The sequence below is a fragment of the Citrus sinensis genome, chromosome 3 (genome assembly GCF_022201045.2).
Source record: "Citrus sinensis cultivar Valencia sweet orange chromosome 3, DVS_A1.0, whole genome shotgun sequence".
Taxonomy (NCBI): domain Eukaryota; kingdom Viridiplantae; phylum Streptophyta; class Magnoliopsida; order Sapindales; family Rutaceae; genus Citrus; species Citrus sinensis.
Window position 1 is genome coordinate 5,254,400 of NC_068558.1, and position 15,886 is coordinate 5,270,285.

The 15,886-nt window shown below is 33.7% G+C and overlaps 2 protein-coding genes across 2 annotated transcripts; both read left to right on the forward strand.

Moving 5' to 3' along the window:
• Positions 1 to 289: 289 nt before the first annotated feature.
• Positions 290 to 1,540, forward strand: LOC102614444 (ethylene-responsive transcription factor 6-like). The gene has a single exon (XM_006477063.4). It carries the CDS (start codon positions 378 to 380, stop codon positions 1,305 to 1,307), a length of 930 nt encoding a protein of 309 aa, XP_006477126.3. The 5' UTR covers positions 290 to 377; the 3' UTR covers positions 1,308 to 1,540.
• A 6,793-nt stretch (positions 1,541 to 8,333) lies between these two features.
• LOC102614727 (ATPase 11, plasma membrane-type-like) lies at positions 8,334 to 14,927 on the forward strand. The gene is made up of 22 exons (XM_052436314.1): positions 8,334 to 8,671; positions 8,994 to 9,095; positions 9,179 to 9,298; positions 9,375 to 9,473; positions 9,575 to 9,712; positions 9,841 to 9,975; positions 10,173 to 10,352; positions 10,569 to 10,775; positions 10,876 to 10,995; positions 11,334 to 11,453; positions 11,616 to 11,738; positions 11,824 to 11,928; positions 12,015 to 12,159; positions 12,371 to 12,532; positions 12,615 to 12,853; positions 12,962 to 12,994; positions 13,126 to 13,207; positions 13,330 to 13,490; positions 13,614 to 13,814; positions 14,036 to 14,218; positions 14,323 to 14,495; positions 14,599 to 14,927. Exons 2-22 carry the CDS (start codon positions 9,042 to 9,044, stop codon positions 14,693 to 14,695), a joined length of 2,877 nt encoding a protein of 958 aa, XP_052292274.1. The 5' UTR covers positions 8,334 to 8,671; positions 8,994 to 9,041; the 3' UTR covers positions 14,696 to 14,927.
• Positions 14,928 to 15,886: the final 959 nt, after the last annotated feature.

The following is a 15,886-nucleotide window of genomic DNA, read 5'->3' on the forward strand; positions in this document are numbered from 1 at the left end:
AACGTGCAACTTTTTTGAAACATCAAGGAAACATCATCTACACTGAGCAAAGCAAAACTAGTAGCAGAAAACGACAAAAGAGTGCGATGATCAGTGTACCTTGATTGTCAGCCGTCCGATGGTCCTTTTGACCTATCTCAAACTTGATCCGACGGCCGAAATACGACAAGGAAAATCCGTAAGGATAATCAATAATGTGAGGAGGAACCTTCCTTCTTGCATCGTCGAAGGTCCGTTGAAAAGTCAGCTGTTGAGAATAGCTCAAGCCTTTATAAATTATAAGCGTTGTACGAGTGAATCTCATCCAGCATACTCAAAACTCTTCAATATTTTTAAGATTCAAAAACTCTATAAGGGACACAGCTTGCTTAGTTGCCATGGCTACACCAATTGAAAAATCAGCGCTCGAGTTTATCGAGCAACATTTGTTCGGCGAAAATTCTCCTATTGCGGGATTTAGTTCGAGTTTGTCGAGCGACACTTGCTCGCAATCGCAAACGTCCAGCTCTGCATCTTCAGATCGTAGTTTCTTCAACGATGCCGTTTTCTTCGACTATGAATCCAAACCTCAAATCATTGATCTTGTTACACCGCAACCCACTAATACTTGCTCTGAATTGACTAACGATTTCTTTGAATTTGACATTAGACCTCAAATCCAATCGCAACCGAGCAATTGTAGCTCGGAATTCGAACCCAAGCCTAAAATATCTCCAAATTCATCCTCTCAATCGTCTCGCAAACCGTCGCTGAAAATCTCAGTGCCTAAGAAAGCCGAAGGTCATCATTTCACCAACCGGAAAAGCAAGGCCAAACCTGAGAGTTCGGAAGAAAAGCATTACAGAGGAGTTCGACGGAGGCCGTGGGGAAAGTACGCGGCCGAGATCCGAGATCCTACCCGGAGAGGCGTACGTGTCTGGCTGGGGACATTTGACACGGCCATTGAAGCAGCTAGGGCGTACGACCGTGCCGCTTTCCAGCTACGCGGCTCGAAAGCGATCCTCAACTTTCCTCTTGAAGCCGGCAAGTGCGACTCAAACGCTGCGGTGGCTAGAGAGTGTGACTCGAGCGCCGAGGCTGGCGCGTGTGAAACGAAACGGAAGAGGGACTGTGAAAGCGAAGAAGAGGAGAGAAAAGCCAAGGTGGTGAAAACGGAGTCTGCGGATACAGTTAATGAATTTCCTTTGACGCCGGCGAGTTGCGCGGCGTTTTGGGACTTGCATTTGGACTGGGACTGTGGTGTGAAAGGGATATTCAACGCCCCTCTACTGTCGCCGTTATCGCCTCAACCGTTGATGGTTCTTTGACTTTTGACTTTGAGTAGTATAATTGGCGTGGCGGGTATTATGTCTGACGTGGAGCTTTCGGATTGCACATGCACATATAAATCTTTTTGAAAAATAAAATTACTTTTTGATTAATTCTTGGAGCTTAAAAAATGAGTTGATTGATTTTATTCTACGTAGTTGTGGCCAAAATGCTTCAGTTCAAGACATTTTGCGGAATCTGATTCAATTATCAATTTATCATTACCAATGAACTCAACTTCTACAAAATTAACGTCCCTCCTCTGTTAACATATTACATTTTGAAGCGCCAAACCAGCCATATGCTACTTAAAATCTCATAATGTATATTTAATTACCATATCTATGCAAATTAATTCAAACATATTATCATATGAGTAATGTTATAATACTTGCAATTTATTCCAAGTGAGGTAGTGTTCTTCACATACATTAAAGGTTAATGTACTAAATTATTTTAAAATTTATGAAAATCATCAAACTTGATGACATCATGATGATTACATTTTAAAGCGACTAAACCAACCATGTCTTTTTTTTTTTTTTTTTATAATGCGGACGTGTTTTTAAATTGTGTTGTTTAAAAGAATTAACGCTAAAGAAGAACTATATATATAACTTGTGCCGTAAGAAAAAGGATAGATTTGACGGTAATTATTGTAGCAAAAGGAAGAATGACTGAGATACAAGTTTTAAAATCAAAGATCGACCAAGATTGTTTATGGAGTATATAGAGAAGATACTACATTTGTTATATATCCATCTTCAACTTCGCTATTGTTACTTTTTTCTTATTCATATATCATTACGTATGCCTGGATGTAACTAGTTAACCACCAATTAAGCTTCGACGAGCCTTGCCTTGCCTTAATTTCTTGTTATTCTCCCGTTCCGTAACGCATGATCATACAGTAAGCGGTGTCACTGTCATCACCTTCACCTTTTATTTTAATCACCTTCATTAACTGGCTATTATGTCAATTCTCTCATTTGTTTTCGACCCCAAAATAATAATAATAACAATAATAATTAAAAAAAAAAAAGTTTATCTCAGTTTTGTTGAATACTGCTCGTTCCTGCACGGGTAGGGTAGCTAGTACTAGTAGTGATAACAATAGAAGGGTTGCCGCTTATGTCGTAGCTTACTGGTAACTAGCTCTCTCAATAATAGTTGAGGGAGTTGGATTAAGTCATGTAGCTGTGGCGATTCCTATACATCTCTTAGGATTGGATAGACGTAATTTTCTTTTTTTCTTTTTTCTAATAAATGTGAATGGTAAGTAGATATATGTTTCAATTCTCTTTAATTAAGAAATATTGAATTTGCAAGGGCTCAAATCACTATCATTATACTTATACTTAATTTTGAGGGTAGTAGTTCACCACTTGACCAAACGCAAAAGTGTTAAGTTAAGGATGTTAAGGTAAAATTATGGATACCAATAAATAATTAATCCTTTGAATCAAGACATCATTACATAATGTCTTGCATAAGAGGATTAAAGTTATTTATTAAGCAAATGTATAATATTCAAACTCATTAGTCAAAGTCTGCAAAACTTAAAACAAATATATATATATATAAAATATAATTAAAATAGGTCGTCTCCCGACGACTCTGGACTGCTACATCGCCATCTTATAATATGTTTCTTTACGGATGGATGGTTGATTGGCTTGCGACGCGAAGTAAAGATTGCCCCCACGTCGCCTGTCAGATAGCTAATAAATAGTGTGGAAATTTGAATTTTGACTCTGATGAATTCAAGATTCCCAAAGTAAGAAGAAACTCCATTCCTTCATTTAATGTCAATTAACCACGTGAAATATTCCACGATTGGTACGTCTCTGAATTCACGTGGTAGCAAGCAATAGCGTTACTGATTCAAGATTGATTACTGGATCAGAGACTTTTATTTATGACCTATATCCATATCAAATTCTATTTATGGGACCCTTTCGCCCCTAGTAACCGCCCGCTATTTCGTTCATTGCCATTCTGTTCATGTCCGGTCTGGTCTTCAAAGAGGGGTTTGAAGCTGCCGCATCGCAGATCAGTTCGTGTTTTGCATGTAATTGTTGAACTTTTGACAGGATATGCGAATGCGACTAGCTAGGCAACAAGGCCCACCACTCGACCAGAACCGAGAATATAGGCACAGCCCAAAACCCAACAACCTCTGGCCCAATTACCTGAATCCACACTAACTTGCGTCCGCGCAATTATTTAGACTAGAACACGTGCAACCAATATGAAATACCCACTTCCAATTTTGCATCTTCATTACACGGCGGCATGTATCTTAGAGCTAGCTAGTGCTGCAATAATGTCCATTTTGGGTTGGGTTAACTAAGAGTAATAATAAATAGAGCAGGCCAAATTCATTTGATTATTTCAATGCACATTTTGTTTTTAATATAGGGAACTTTAATTATTAGATTCAGGTAGTCTTTTTCCATAAGGCCAATTTGATCACCTTGTTGCAACAGTAATATATATGGGTGCTTGCTTACATGCATTAGCCGACGTGAAAATTAAAGGATCCTTTTAATTATTGCATGCCTCATTAAATTATAAAATTTTAGATTCAAATTCTCGTCAATGCCCGGCTCGCCGGCCCTCAAATTTTGCTGGCACCTGTAGTCCTGTACTCTTATCTTTAATTGGAATAATAACATGATGTACTTTCAATGTGTACCATCCAGAAAGATCCATTATTAATATATTTTTTTTTTATTACATCTCCAATGATATTACTACACCTACAGCGACTTAAATGCATTTAATTTATCCTTGTTGAACAAGTCAATAATATTATTAGCCGACCTTTTAATTAGGGTCAGTTATGAAATTTATTCGTTGAATAAGTTTAGGAGCACGTTGGCTCTTTTAATTACGTCGGTTGACGTTTTCTAAAGATTTTTTTTTTTTTGTTGTTGAATAAATTGAAGTTGTACAGTCAGTTGAAGAAGATAGCACCAGCACATCAATTTCTTTCTTTTGTTTTTTTTCTTTGATCTTCATTGACTAATAAAAATTAATTTGTTTTCTTCTTTTACATCTGGATCGAATTGTCTGCACTTAAAATTTCGTTTCATGGTGTCAAAGCTTGGTTACTCACCAAGAATTTGATTTTATTACTCATTTAAGATGAATGGCAGACGTGCCTTCCCTTCCCCCTGCCTCTATTGAAAAGATAGCTGGTAATAATTGTAACTATCGGCAGCTTTGCATATAAGCTTAGCACAAGATTTTTGTAGTGTTTTTTTTTTTTTTCTGATGATGAAACATAAATTCCAATATGTAAAGCATAAATGCTTGTTTAGTTTTTATATTTTAAATTAAATTTTTATTTAATTTTTATATTTTAATAAGTATCTTAAGATATTCTTACTGTTAAATATATTGTACTTTTATCTTTATTCTTTTTTTTATAATAATACCCATACAACAATATTTTTAGGGATATTGATTGAAAAATATGGTAATTCATTAAAAAATAGTAATTCATCAAACTAATCTTACAATAACATAAAAATTTACACATTTTTATATTTTAATTTTAATTTTAATTTTAAGATTAAGTTGATAAATTAATTTTTTATAAAATAATTATTAATAAGATTGTTGTAAGGATATAAAGCATTGCGTTAGATATATTTTTTATTTTCTCATCCTTTATTAAGGTACGTAGTATTAATTTTTTTTTACTTATCAAATAATTTTAACTTGTCATTTGTTTAACAAATAAATATAAGAATTGTTAATATTTATAGAGTTATATATGTTAAAATATCATATTGAAGATGTTTTTCTTTTAAAAAAAGTCAAAACTTAACACTTATACTCTAAAAAAAAATTATTCAGATATATGTATTCAAACACATTCATACTTCAATCAAATTCATACCCATTTAAATTTCAGATAAAAACAAAAGCAACCTAAGAAAGACCAAGAGGCTGTTTGTTTTTTTTACTTAATTGCAGTCAGTTAAGTCATTAAGTTTGTTTGTTTTTTTAACTTAATGAAAATTTTCAGTCATTAAGTTATTAAACTAATTTTTTTAGCTTTTCACTTAATCTAAAAAGTCTGAATAACATCATTAAAAAATATTTTTCAAAATATCCCTACCTATTAAATTTTTTTTCATCCATACCTAAATAAGTTTAATAATTAGCATTATTACTCTTCTGACTTCTCTATAACTTATGATAATATAGTGGTAGACTATTATTATTATTATTTCTTATTTTCTTTAGATTAGCATTATTTATCTTTATAATCTTTAATGAATATTTTTCTTATAAAACATCATAAAAAACAATAAAATTAATTAACACATACTAATTTATAATATTAAAAGGTTGTGTTCAATTGAGCGTGATTATGTTATGAAAATATGGGTGGCAATATTTCCACCCTACAAAATCTATAAATCCACACCGTTTCTAAAAAATAATGATAAAAAATTCACATTATTTTTTAAAATTTCAAATAAAGAAGAATTATGAAGAATTAATCAGTTAAATCTTTCTTAAATTCTTAATTTAATTTTTTTTCTAATATCTTAATTTATTTTTTGTTACTTAGTTTTTTTAATTATATTTAACAATTAAGATTGCTTTAACCTAAATTTAAATTGATTATTTTATCCTTAAAATGTAAAAGCACCAAAAATTTACTTTAACTTCAATTTTTTATTTTATTTTATACAAAATTCATTGTTTCTAAATGGTCAATTCTACTTTATTTGTATGATTATTTACCTTTAATTAGACTAACAAAATGTTTTTATGAGCCAATACTTATATAAATTATTAATCTGTCAAATTTATGTCATTTACATGTAAATTATTGAAAATTATTAGACTTCATTTAAAAAGTTAGATTACAAGTCATAAAATTAAGTACCTAAAGTATTAGATACAAGAACACATGTGTCTTCAAGTAATTGGGTCATTTTATATCATAAAGACAAAATAATTGAATAAAGCTTATATTAAAGCAACCTTAATAATTAAAAAAATAAGTTAAAAAATGTAAGAGTGATTTAATTGATTAATTATACAAATATTTTTGTTGATTTTTATTTACTAGAAATCATGTGCATTTATTGTAAATATTTTTTAGAAGTGGGGTATGTTTACACAAACAACGGGGTAGAAATATCCCCACCCTGAAGATATATTATGTCATTTATATTTTTTGAGATATCATTAGTTGCTTAACAATTATAGGGCCAGTTTGGGATTACGGAGGCTGATAAAATAAGTTATTTGTGCTGTGCAAATGAAAAAGCTACTGATTAAAAAAATAATTTGGTGTTTAGTAAACTGTGCTATTGCGGTTGCTATGAGTTTAAAAAGTAGAGCATATGCGTTTAGTAAATTTGATTACGAAAGTGTTGTTTTATTGTATAATGAGTAGAGTAAATTTTATTGATTAATTATACAAATATTTTTGTTGATTTGTATTTACTAGAAATAATGTGCATTTATTGTAAATATTTTTTAGAAGTGGATGGGTTTACACAAACAATGGGGTGGAAATATCCCCACCCTGAAAATATATTATCTCATTTATGTTTTTGGAGATATCATTAGTTGTTTAACAATTATATGGCCAATTTAGGATTGTAGAGGCTGATGAAATAAACTACTTGTGTTGTGCTGATGAAAAAGCTACTAATTAAAAAAATAGTGTGGTGTTTGGTAAACTGTGCTATTATAATTGCTATGAGTTTAAAAAGTACAGTATATGCATTTAGTAAATTTGATTACGAAAGTGATGTTTTATTATATAATGAGTAGAGTAAATTTTATTAATTAATTATACAAATATTTTTGTTGATTTGTATTTACTAGAAATAATGTGCATTTATTGTAAATATTTTTTAGAAGTGGGGTGGGTTTACACAAACAATGGGGTGGAAATATCCCCACCCTGAAAATATATTATCTTATTTATGTTTTTTGAGATATCATTAGTTGTTTAACAATTATAAGGCCAATTTGGGATTGCAGAGGCTGACGAAATAAGCTACTTGTGTAAATGAAAAAGCTACTAATTAAAAAAATAGTGTGGTGTTTGGTAAACTGTGCCATTATGATTGCTGTGAGTTTAAAAAGTAGAGTATATGCATTTAGTAAATTTTATTACAAAAGTGTTGTTTTATTATATAATGCCAAAAGAGATATAAGTTTTAATTATTTTTTTATTTTTTTGAGTATGTTTAATAAATTGTTTAGACATATCTTTTTTTTTTTAAATATGTAATATAGATTAAACTTTAAAAGTAATAGTTATGAAATTAGAATATGAATATACTGGATCAAAACTAGAGAGAACATGTGTAGTTATAACGGTAATATGATATATGATGATTTATATATACGAGTTTATAAATAAGTGAGATACAATTATCTTTTTATTAAAATATAGGGTTATAATAGGAATTTTAAAAAGATGTGATAACTTATTCAATAAACTGTTTATGAAAAGCAAACCCCCTACTTGCTTTTAAAAGCTGCTGACAAAATGAAGAAAATTATAAAATAAGTTGTTTTTACAAAATTTACCAAACACTATTTTTATCAAAAATTATGAAATAAGCAGTTTATTAAATTTCAACCGCACTCTCAAACTTACCCTGTTACCCATAATTTGTAAGGACACAGATGTAAAAATATTAGTTTTCATATTTTTTAAGTTAAAAAAATAACTTAATGTTTATTTTTAGCTATTCAGACAAAAAAATAAATATGTTATTCAGATTCAAATAATCAATACTAATCAAAATTTAGATTAATTCAAATCTATTCAGATTTCAGATAAAAAAAAAAAAAAAGCCACCTAAATTACAAAAGGATAATAATCCTAATCATATAACACGTACGTTTTGTCATGTTGCCGAGAAGCACGTAAACAAGAAGACTACAAAGCTTCATAGTAACTTCCAATATGCAGCATGCATGCGGAAGATAATATAAAGAAAGCGCATAAAATCACAACCATTACGATGGATGTACGTAAGTATCTTTGGAAACAACACTTTTGCTGTGTTAATGCTGGCGGCGGACTTGCAGAAGCCAATGTTTTGTCTTCTCTTCAGCGATTCTCGTCTCTCTTAACGTCGCCAACTCATAGATTCTTATTCATTGGTCTCTTCGACTGTGGCCATTTTGTGTGTAAAGCAGCATATACATACATATATATATATAATAAGTCATTTCATGGCCTGCTTCCCGAACGATGTGCAAAACTTTTTTCTCTGGTTTTTACAAAGTGGTTTTTGGTGTTTGCTCAATATACTTGTTGGGATCGTGGTATAGGACTTGCTATTTGTTTGAATTTATATAGCAGGTATGTTTTATTTGCTTCTTGGATATTTATAACTAAGTTAATTTAGATGTTATCTTTTTGGTGATTAGTTCATTTCTAGTGTACTTTAATTTCATGATCATGTAGATATTATCACATTGGATTGATTCTAAGTCTGGTTGGATGATGAAATGATATGATATGTTCAATCTGTCAATGTTTGTATCAACAATAAAGCTTTTCAGTACAGCCTGTATGCACAAATAAAGTGAGTGGGTTTTCGGTCATATCTTTTTCAAAGAAATTAAAGAAATTGTGCATCGTGAAGAGATAAGCTGAAATATATTGTTTCTTTTATCTGCAGATTGTTCATCTTCCTTTGCTGGGCGAGAGCTGAAGAAGCAGAACGACAATGGACAAGACAGCGATTGCCCTTGAAGCTATCAGCAAGGAAGCTGTTGATCTTGTAATCACTTTTTAAGTTATGATGCTGTTATTATTCTTATGCCTGAGTGAAAAGGTTCCTAAAATGGAAGTTGATTCTGGCAGGAGAACATACCCATTGAAGAAGTTTTTGAGAACCTAAAATGTACAAGTGATGGTCTCAGTTCCGATGAGGTTCAAAGTCGATTGGAGGTTTTTGGACACAACAAACTTGAGGAGAAAAAGGTGTCTTATAAGCACTTGCAGCTTCTATTTTCCTCTTTCCAATTTATCTTGAACTTACTTTTATAATTTCTTTCAGGAAAACAAAATACTCAAATTTTTGGGCTTTATGTGGAATCCTCTGTCTTGGGTTATGGAAGCAGCTGCGCTTATGGCCATCACTCTTGCTCGTGGGGGGGTAAGTCCATAGATAAGTATCTTTGCTTTTATAATGAATCCGTGAACTTGAGAGCATTTGATTGCATAGAAAGTGGTAGTGAGAAAGCAATATCTTTTCAGGGCAAGGATGTTGATTACCATGATTTCGTTGGCATCTTGGCTTTGCTTATTATCAATTCAACCATCAGCTTTATAGAGGAAAATAATGCTGGAAATGCCGCTGCTGCCCTTATGGCTCGGCTTGCTCCAAAAGCCAAGGTTTGCCTACTTGCATACTTATTCCTTAAGAATTTGATTTCTTCATGCAGTCCAATTATCTCATTTTTCATTTACCTCAGCCTGGAAAATTTGTATTCTTCATCCATAGATCTAATTGTTTTCACCAGGTCTTACGAGATGGAAAGTGGAGCGAAGAAGATGCTTCTGTGTTGGTTCCTGGAGACATTATTAGTATCAAGCTAGGAGACATTATCCCTGCTGATGCTCGTTTACTTGAAGGAGATCCTCTGAAAATTGATCAGGTACCCCATCATGCAAGGTTGAGAAATAATTGCTTTAAAATGCTTCTAATCAGTGTTAAGACGCATATACTGACAGTTCCCATATTTAGTATCTTATGATTGCTCGTTTATTAATCACACAAGACGTTGACCAATTGCAAGATTAGTAATCCTCAATTTAATCAAGGGGTCGTAATGATATTATTTTCTTTTTACAGTCAGCTCTTACAGGAGAGTCACTCCCAGTAACGAAAAATCCTGGTGATGGAGTTTATTCGGGTTCAACATGTAAACAAGGTGAAATTGAAGCAGTTGTTATTGCAACTGGAGTACATACTTTCTTTGGGAAGGCAGCTCACCTTGTGGAATCGACAACACATGTTGGGCATTTTCAGCAGGTTCATCTTAGAAACTCTTCTCAACCAAATATGGATGGAACTCGAGGCTCATTTGGGAAAAATTTAAACTGGTTACTCTTTTGCTATTGTAAACGTCCAGCTTTAGAAATTTTCAACCAAAACAATGATGCTTGTATATGAGGAATTGATAGTATTGCACATCATATTAGTGTCAAGATTTTGGATTTGATATAGCATTTTGCTGTATTATTTCAGGTGTTAACTTCGATTGGAAACTTCTGCATTTGCTCCATTGCCATCGGAATGATCATTGAAATTATCATCATTTATGGGCATCAAGAAAGGGGGTATCGAGTTGGGATAGACAACCTTCTCGTGATACTTATTGGTGGTATTCCTATTGCTATGCCAACAGTACTTTCTGTTACAATGGCTATTGGTTCTCATCGTTTATCTCAGCAGGTCTCTGAATCTAGAATTAATCCATATCTTGATATATGTCAAGGATATTATTTTTGTTTGGTGAAAGGTCAGCTTAAACATTACTTGACCTCTTGTGCAGGGAGCTATAACAAAGAGAATGACAGCTATTGAGGAAATGGCTGGGATGGATGTGCTTTGCAGTGATAAAACAGGCACTTTAACTCTCAACAAGCTTACAGTGGACAAAATTTTGATAGAGGTGGTAACTTTGCTCCATACTTATCGTTTAACATCAGTAACTGAAACGATCTAACTATGGATGGGTTTCCTTATAATACACGGCTTGAGAGCGTATTTCAGTGCAAGGTTCATATTGCAGTAGGTGAAGCAAAAGTGTTGATAGGAGTGTTGTTATGTCATTAATGTGCACCCTCTTGTACTGCCAATACATTTTCTGTTCAGTGTCCTCTTCAGTTTTTACTTGTTACGCCCCTGATATAGACTCCAACTTTCTGAATAACTTATCCGATCTATCATAACCAACTACCATACTGGAATTTAAGTCATGAGTTATTATCAACATCCATTTCCCTTCAGGTTTTTGGTAATGGCGTTGACAAAGATATGGTCATTTTGACGGCCGCAAGAGCTTCAAGATTGGAGAATCAAGATGCCATTGATGCTGCAATTGTTTCAATGCTTGCTGATCCTAAAGAGGTACCAACTCCTGTAAATAAAGAGCAATTTGTTTGACAAATCTCGAGCATAATGCAACTTCATGTTCCTGGAGAGGAAAGATCTGCATAGGTCTATTACTGCTTAGATTTGTAAATGCTGATGAACGTTTAGTTATTGAAGTGTTTTCTTGTGTATTGTAAGGCACGAGCTGAGATCACTGAAGTTCACTTCCTTCCCTTCAATCCAACTGATAAGAGGACAGCTCTCACATATACTGACAAAAATGGTAAAATGCACAGAGCGAGCAAAGGCGCACCAGAACAGGTACAGAGCATATCAGCTTCAGATGAAAGATCTCTTACCACTCTGCCATTATCATTTAATAATATAAGTAATTATCTTCTTTTAGATTCTTAATTTGGCCTGGAACAAAGCAGATATAGAGAAAAAGGTTCACTCAGTGATTGATAAATTCGCTGAGCGTGGACTCCGATCCTTAGGGGTTGCTCGACAGGTAATGGCATATTCATGAATCCTATAATCTCCTGGATTTCCATTTCTTTGTTTCCTTTGTTAAAGAAAGAGCTCTGTCACCTTTAGGAAGTACCTGCTGGTACTAAAGACAGTCCTGGTGGACCCTGGGAATTCATTGGCCTTCTCCCTCTCTTTGATCCTCCACGTCATGACAGTGCCGAAACAATTAGGAGAGCTCTAGATCTTGGTGTTAGTGTTAAAATGATTACAGGTATGTATCACAACTGATTAACTTTTCTTTTCTTTTCCTGGCTGCACCTGTTATGCTTTATGATTGGTAGGTACCACCGTAGTCTTCAAGCTGAATCTTTTTGTGGAATTGATCGCTACTACCATTTGAGTATCTACTCAGTTGAAATCATATTCTCGTACTAAATTTTTTTATGATATTTACCAGATTTACATGTCGGTTGCTTTTCCAGGTGATCAACTAGCAATTGGTAAAGAGACAGGGAGACGTCTTGGAATGGGTACAAACATGTATCCTTCATCAGCTTTGCTGGGTGAAAACAAGGACACTATTGTGGGTTTACCAGTTGACGATCTCATTGAGAAAGCGGATGGTTTTGCTGGTGTTTTTCCTGGTAAATATATACACGTGCTATGGTTTGTAAGATTTGCAAGTCTGTTGTGTATTCCGTGTCTTGATTCCATGCTCCCCTGCAGAGCATAAGTTCGAGATTGTGAAACGACTACAAGCTAGAAAACACATAGTTGGAATGACTGGTGATGGAGTCAATGATGCTCCAGCCTTGAAGGTAGCAGACATAGGAATTGCAGTGGCAGATTCCACAGATGCTGCTCGCAGTGCTTCTGATATTGTTCTAACTGAACCAGGGCTGAGTGTAATCATTAGTGCTGTTTTAACAAGCCGTGCTATCTTTCAGAGAATGAAGAATTACACCGTAAGCAAAAGTTCATTTTTCATGCTTGAAGGAAGTAGAGTTTTCAGTTACATTTGGGTTTAGTATCCTCAGACTACTGAGTTTCTGAATCTCCATTTTTTTTTCCAGATATATGCAGTGTCGATCACCATACGTATAGTTGTAAGTTTCCCCTATATTTGGTTAAATCTCCCATATTTTGATTCTTGGAATCATTTAGACACAATGCTTTCCATGTTACCACTATCCACCGTGATGATCACTTCTCATTGGCAAATTGTTCTATAAAACAGCTGGGGTTTTTGCTGCTCACCTCAATCTGGGAGTTCGATTTCCCTCCTTTCATGGTCCTAATCATCGCCATTCTTAATGATGGTAATACCCTTTAAGTTCACTTGTCTCTGCATGCAACTGTTATCACATAAATGCTTAGTGATGCCCTGCCCCTCTCTTTCGATATACTTATTTGTTATCTTGATTTATGAACTGGTTTCCAGGTACTATCATGACAATATCCAAAGACAGGGTCAAGCCATCACCATCTCCTGACAGTTGGAAGCTCCGTGAAATTTTTGCAACAGGCGTTGTCATAGGAAGTTACCTTGCCCTGACAACAGTTATATTCTTCTGGGCTATTTTTGAAACCGATTTCTTTCAGGTTAATGAATATTCTAATTAATGATTCTAGCCTAGTTAAAAATGATTTGGAAGAAAAAACACCGAGCCTCATTCCAGTTGCAGTTCATAATAATTTGTGATTCACTCTTCTCCCTTATCGCAGAATCATTTTCATGTACAAAGTTTGAGGAACTCTGGTGGTAAAAAAATCCCCAAGGTACTGAATGGACAGCTAGCATCCGCTGTCTACCTTCAAGTTAGTACCATAAGCCAAGCATTAATATTTGTGACTCGGTCTAGGGGCTGGTCATTTACGGAAAGGCCTGGTCTTCTGCTTGTTACTGCCTTCATCATCGCTCAACTGGTAAGCGGCTTAAAAGTTTTACGTATATGCGTTGTAGCAATGTTAAGGACCAAAATATGACTTCTTATCACATAATGATCTTGTCATACTTCTTCAATGTAATAACATTCGCATGACCTGCACCCGTGATTCATGTTCCTTGTAAAAAAAAAACTCTTTGAAGAATTGCGGCGGAGGACTTGGATATTTTCCACTGAACTAACTTTGAAAGATATTTACAGGTTGCAACTTTGATATCTGCGTTGGCAACAAGTGATTTTGCCGGAATCCATAAAATAGGTTGGCGCTGGACAAGTATCATCTGGCTATACAACATTATAATTTACATGCTGCTGGATCCTATCAAGGTCGCTGTTGGATATGCACTCAGCGGCAGAGCTTGGAGTCTGGTGTATAACCGACGAGTGAGTGAATTGAAACACCCCCCAACCTTCCTCTCACGACCACACTTTCTTACCAAGCCAGCTAACGAGTGGTCTGTGTTAATTGTTGTTTGCTATCTTTGCAGACGGCCCTAACAGCCCAAAAGGACTTTGGTAGGGAAGCTCGCGAAGCTGCATGGGCATCTGAACAGCGAACACTTCATGGCCTTCAGTCTATGGACGCAAAGATTGACAAGCACGCATTCAAGGACATTAACATCATGGCTGAAGAAGCCAGAAGACGCGCAGAAATCACAAGGTTTGTGGAAATACATACATACTCTGCAATTGATCTATAACTCCAGCAAGGCACACCTTCGATCCTTGTACACAATTTAACACATCTATTTCATGCAATGCAGGCTAAGGGAGCTTCACACTTTGAAAGGCAAAGTCGAATCCTTCGCAAAGTTAAGGGGATTAGATGTCGATCATGTCAATGCTCATTACACAGTCTGAGTGGTTTCCCTTTTGTTCACTTGTGATTCACTTAGCATGCATATCCCTATTCAAATTGATGAGCTCAAAGGCGGGCATTTCTATGAACTATCAATAAAAAGTTGTAAAAGCGTGATCATTTGTTGTGCCTTTTTTGCGTTGCATTGTGCCTGTGGAGAAAAATTAAATAATTTTTTGTTGTATCTTGAATTGTAACTTAATACGCACTTCCCTTCTTGAATTACCATTTTTCCTTTCCCTTGATGATTTGGTTAATATTTTATTATGATACCTTAATTTACAAATTCATAATTCTACAACTAACTCTGAACATTCCATTATTTTGTATTCTTATTTGTTAAACTTAAAAAATTAGGTTTTATTTTTTACACTTCTTAAAATACCAAAAATACCTATTTAAAGGAGATAAATCAATTTACTCAAAATATTAATCAAACTATTTAGCACATTCAAAATGAATTAATAACAATTTGGTATATTCAAATTGATTTTTACACCCAGATTTTTAATCTAACAATTGAAAAAAAAAAAAAGTCATTTAGCCAAAAAAAGGGAAAAAAAAGAACAAGAAGAAGTAGACAAAGAAAAAGAAGAAGACTAAAAAAGGAATAAGAAGAAGAAGAAGATCGACTATAGAAAAATACTTTTTTTTAATCAAAAAGTAAAAATATGTTCAAAAGATATTGAAAATATTGATTTTCTCTATATTTAACAAAATATTGTTTAAAAGATTAGAAATAAAATTTTTAGGGTTTATAACAAAAAAATTATATGTTAAATAGTGATGTGCTATACAAGTGTTTGAGAGTAATTATAAATCATTGAGTCACATTTATATCATTAGAACTCTAGCCCATGATGAAAATATGTTGGCATCCCTGACTCCTTAATTAAAGAATAGTTTGACTAATGAGCTTTTGGGATAGTAAGAGAATACTTGCACTCACAATGTATAAGAGAGAGTTCGAGCCTTCACAAAAACATTATGGAGGTTAGTTTCAGTCCTTCCTTAATTATGAAATAATTGAGTGGAGATAGTTTTTTCCCTCACGAAATGTGAGTGGAATTGACATTTTTTAATATTAGAGAAAGTTTAAAAATCTAGTCAGTGCCTCAGAAGAACAATGTATGTTGTACACGAAGTCCTAGTTGTTTCATCTAATTATAAATACTAATTGTAATATATAATTT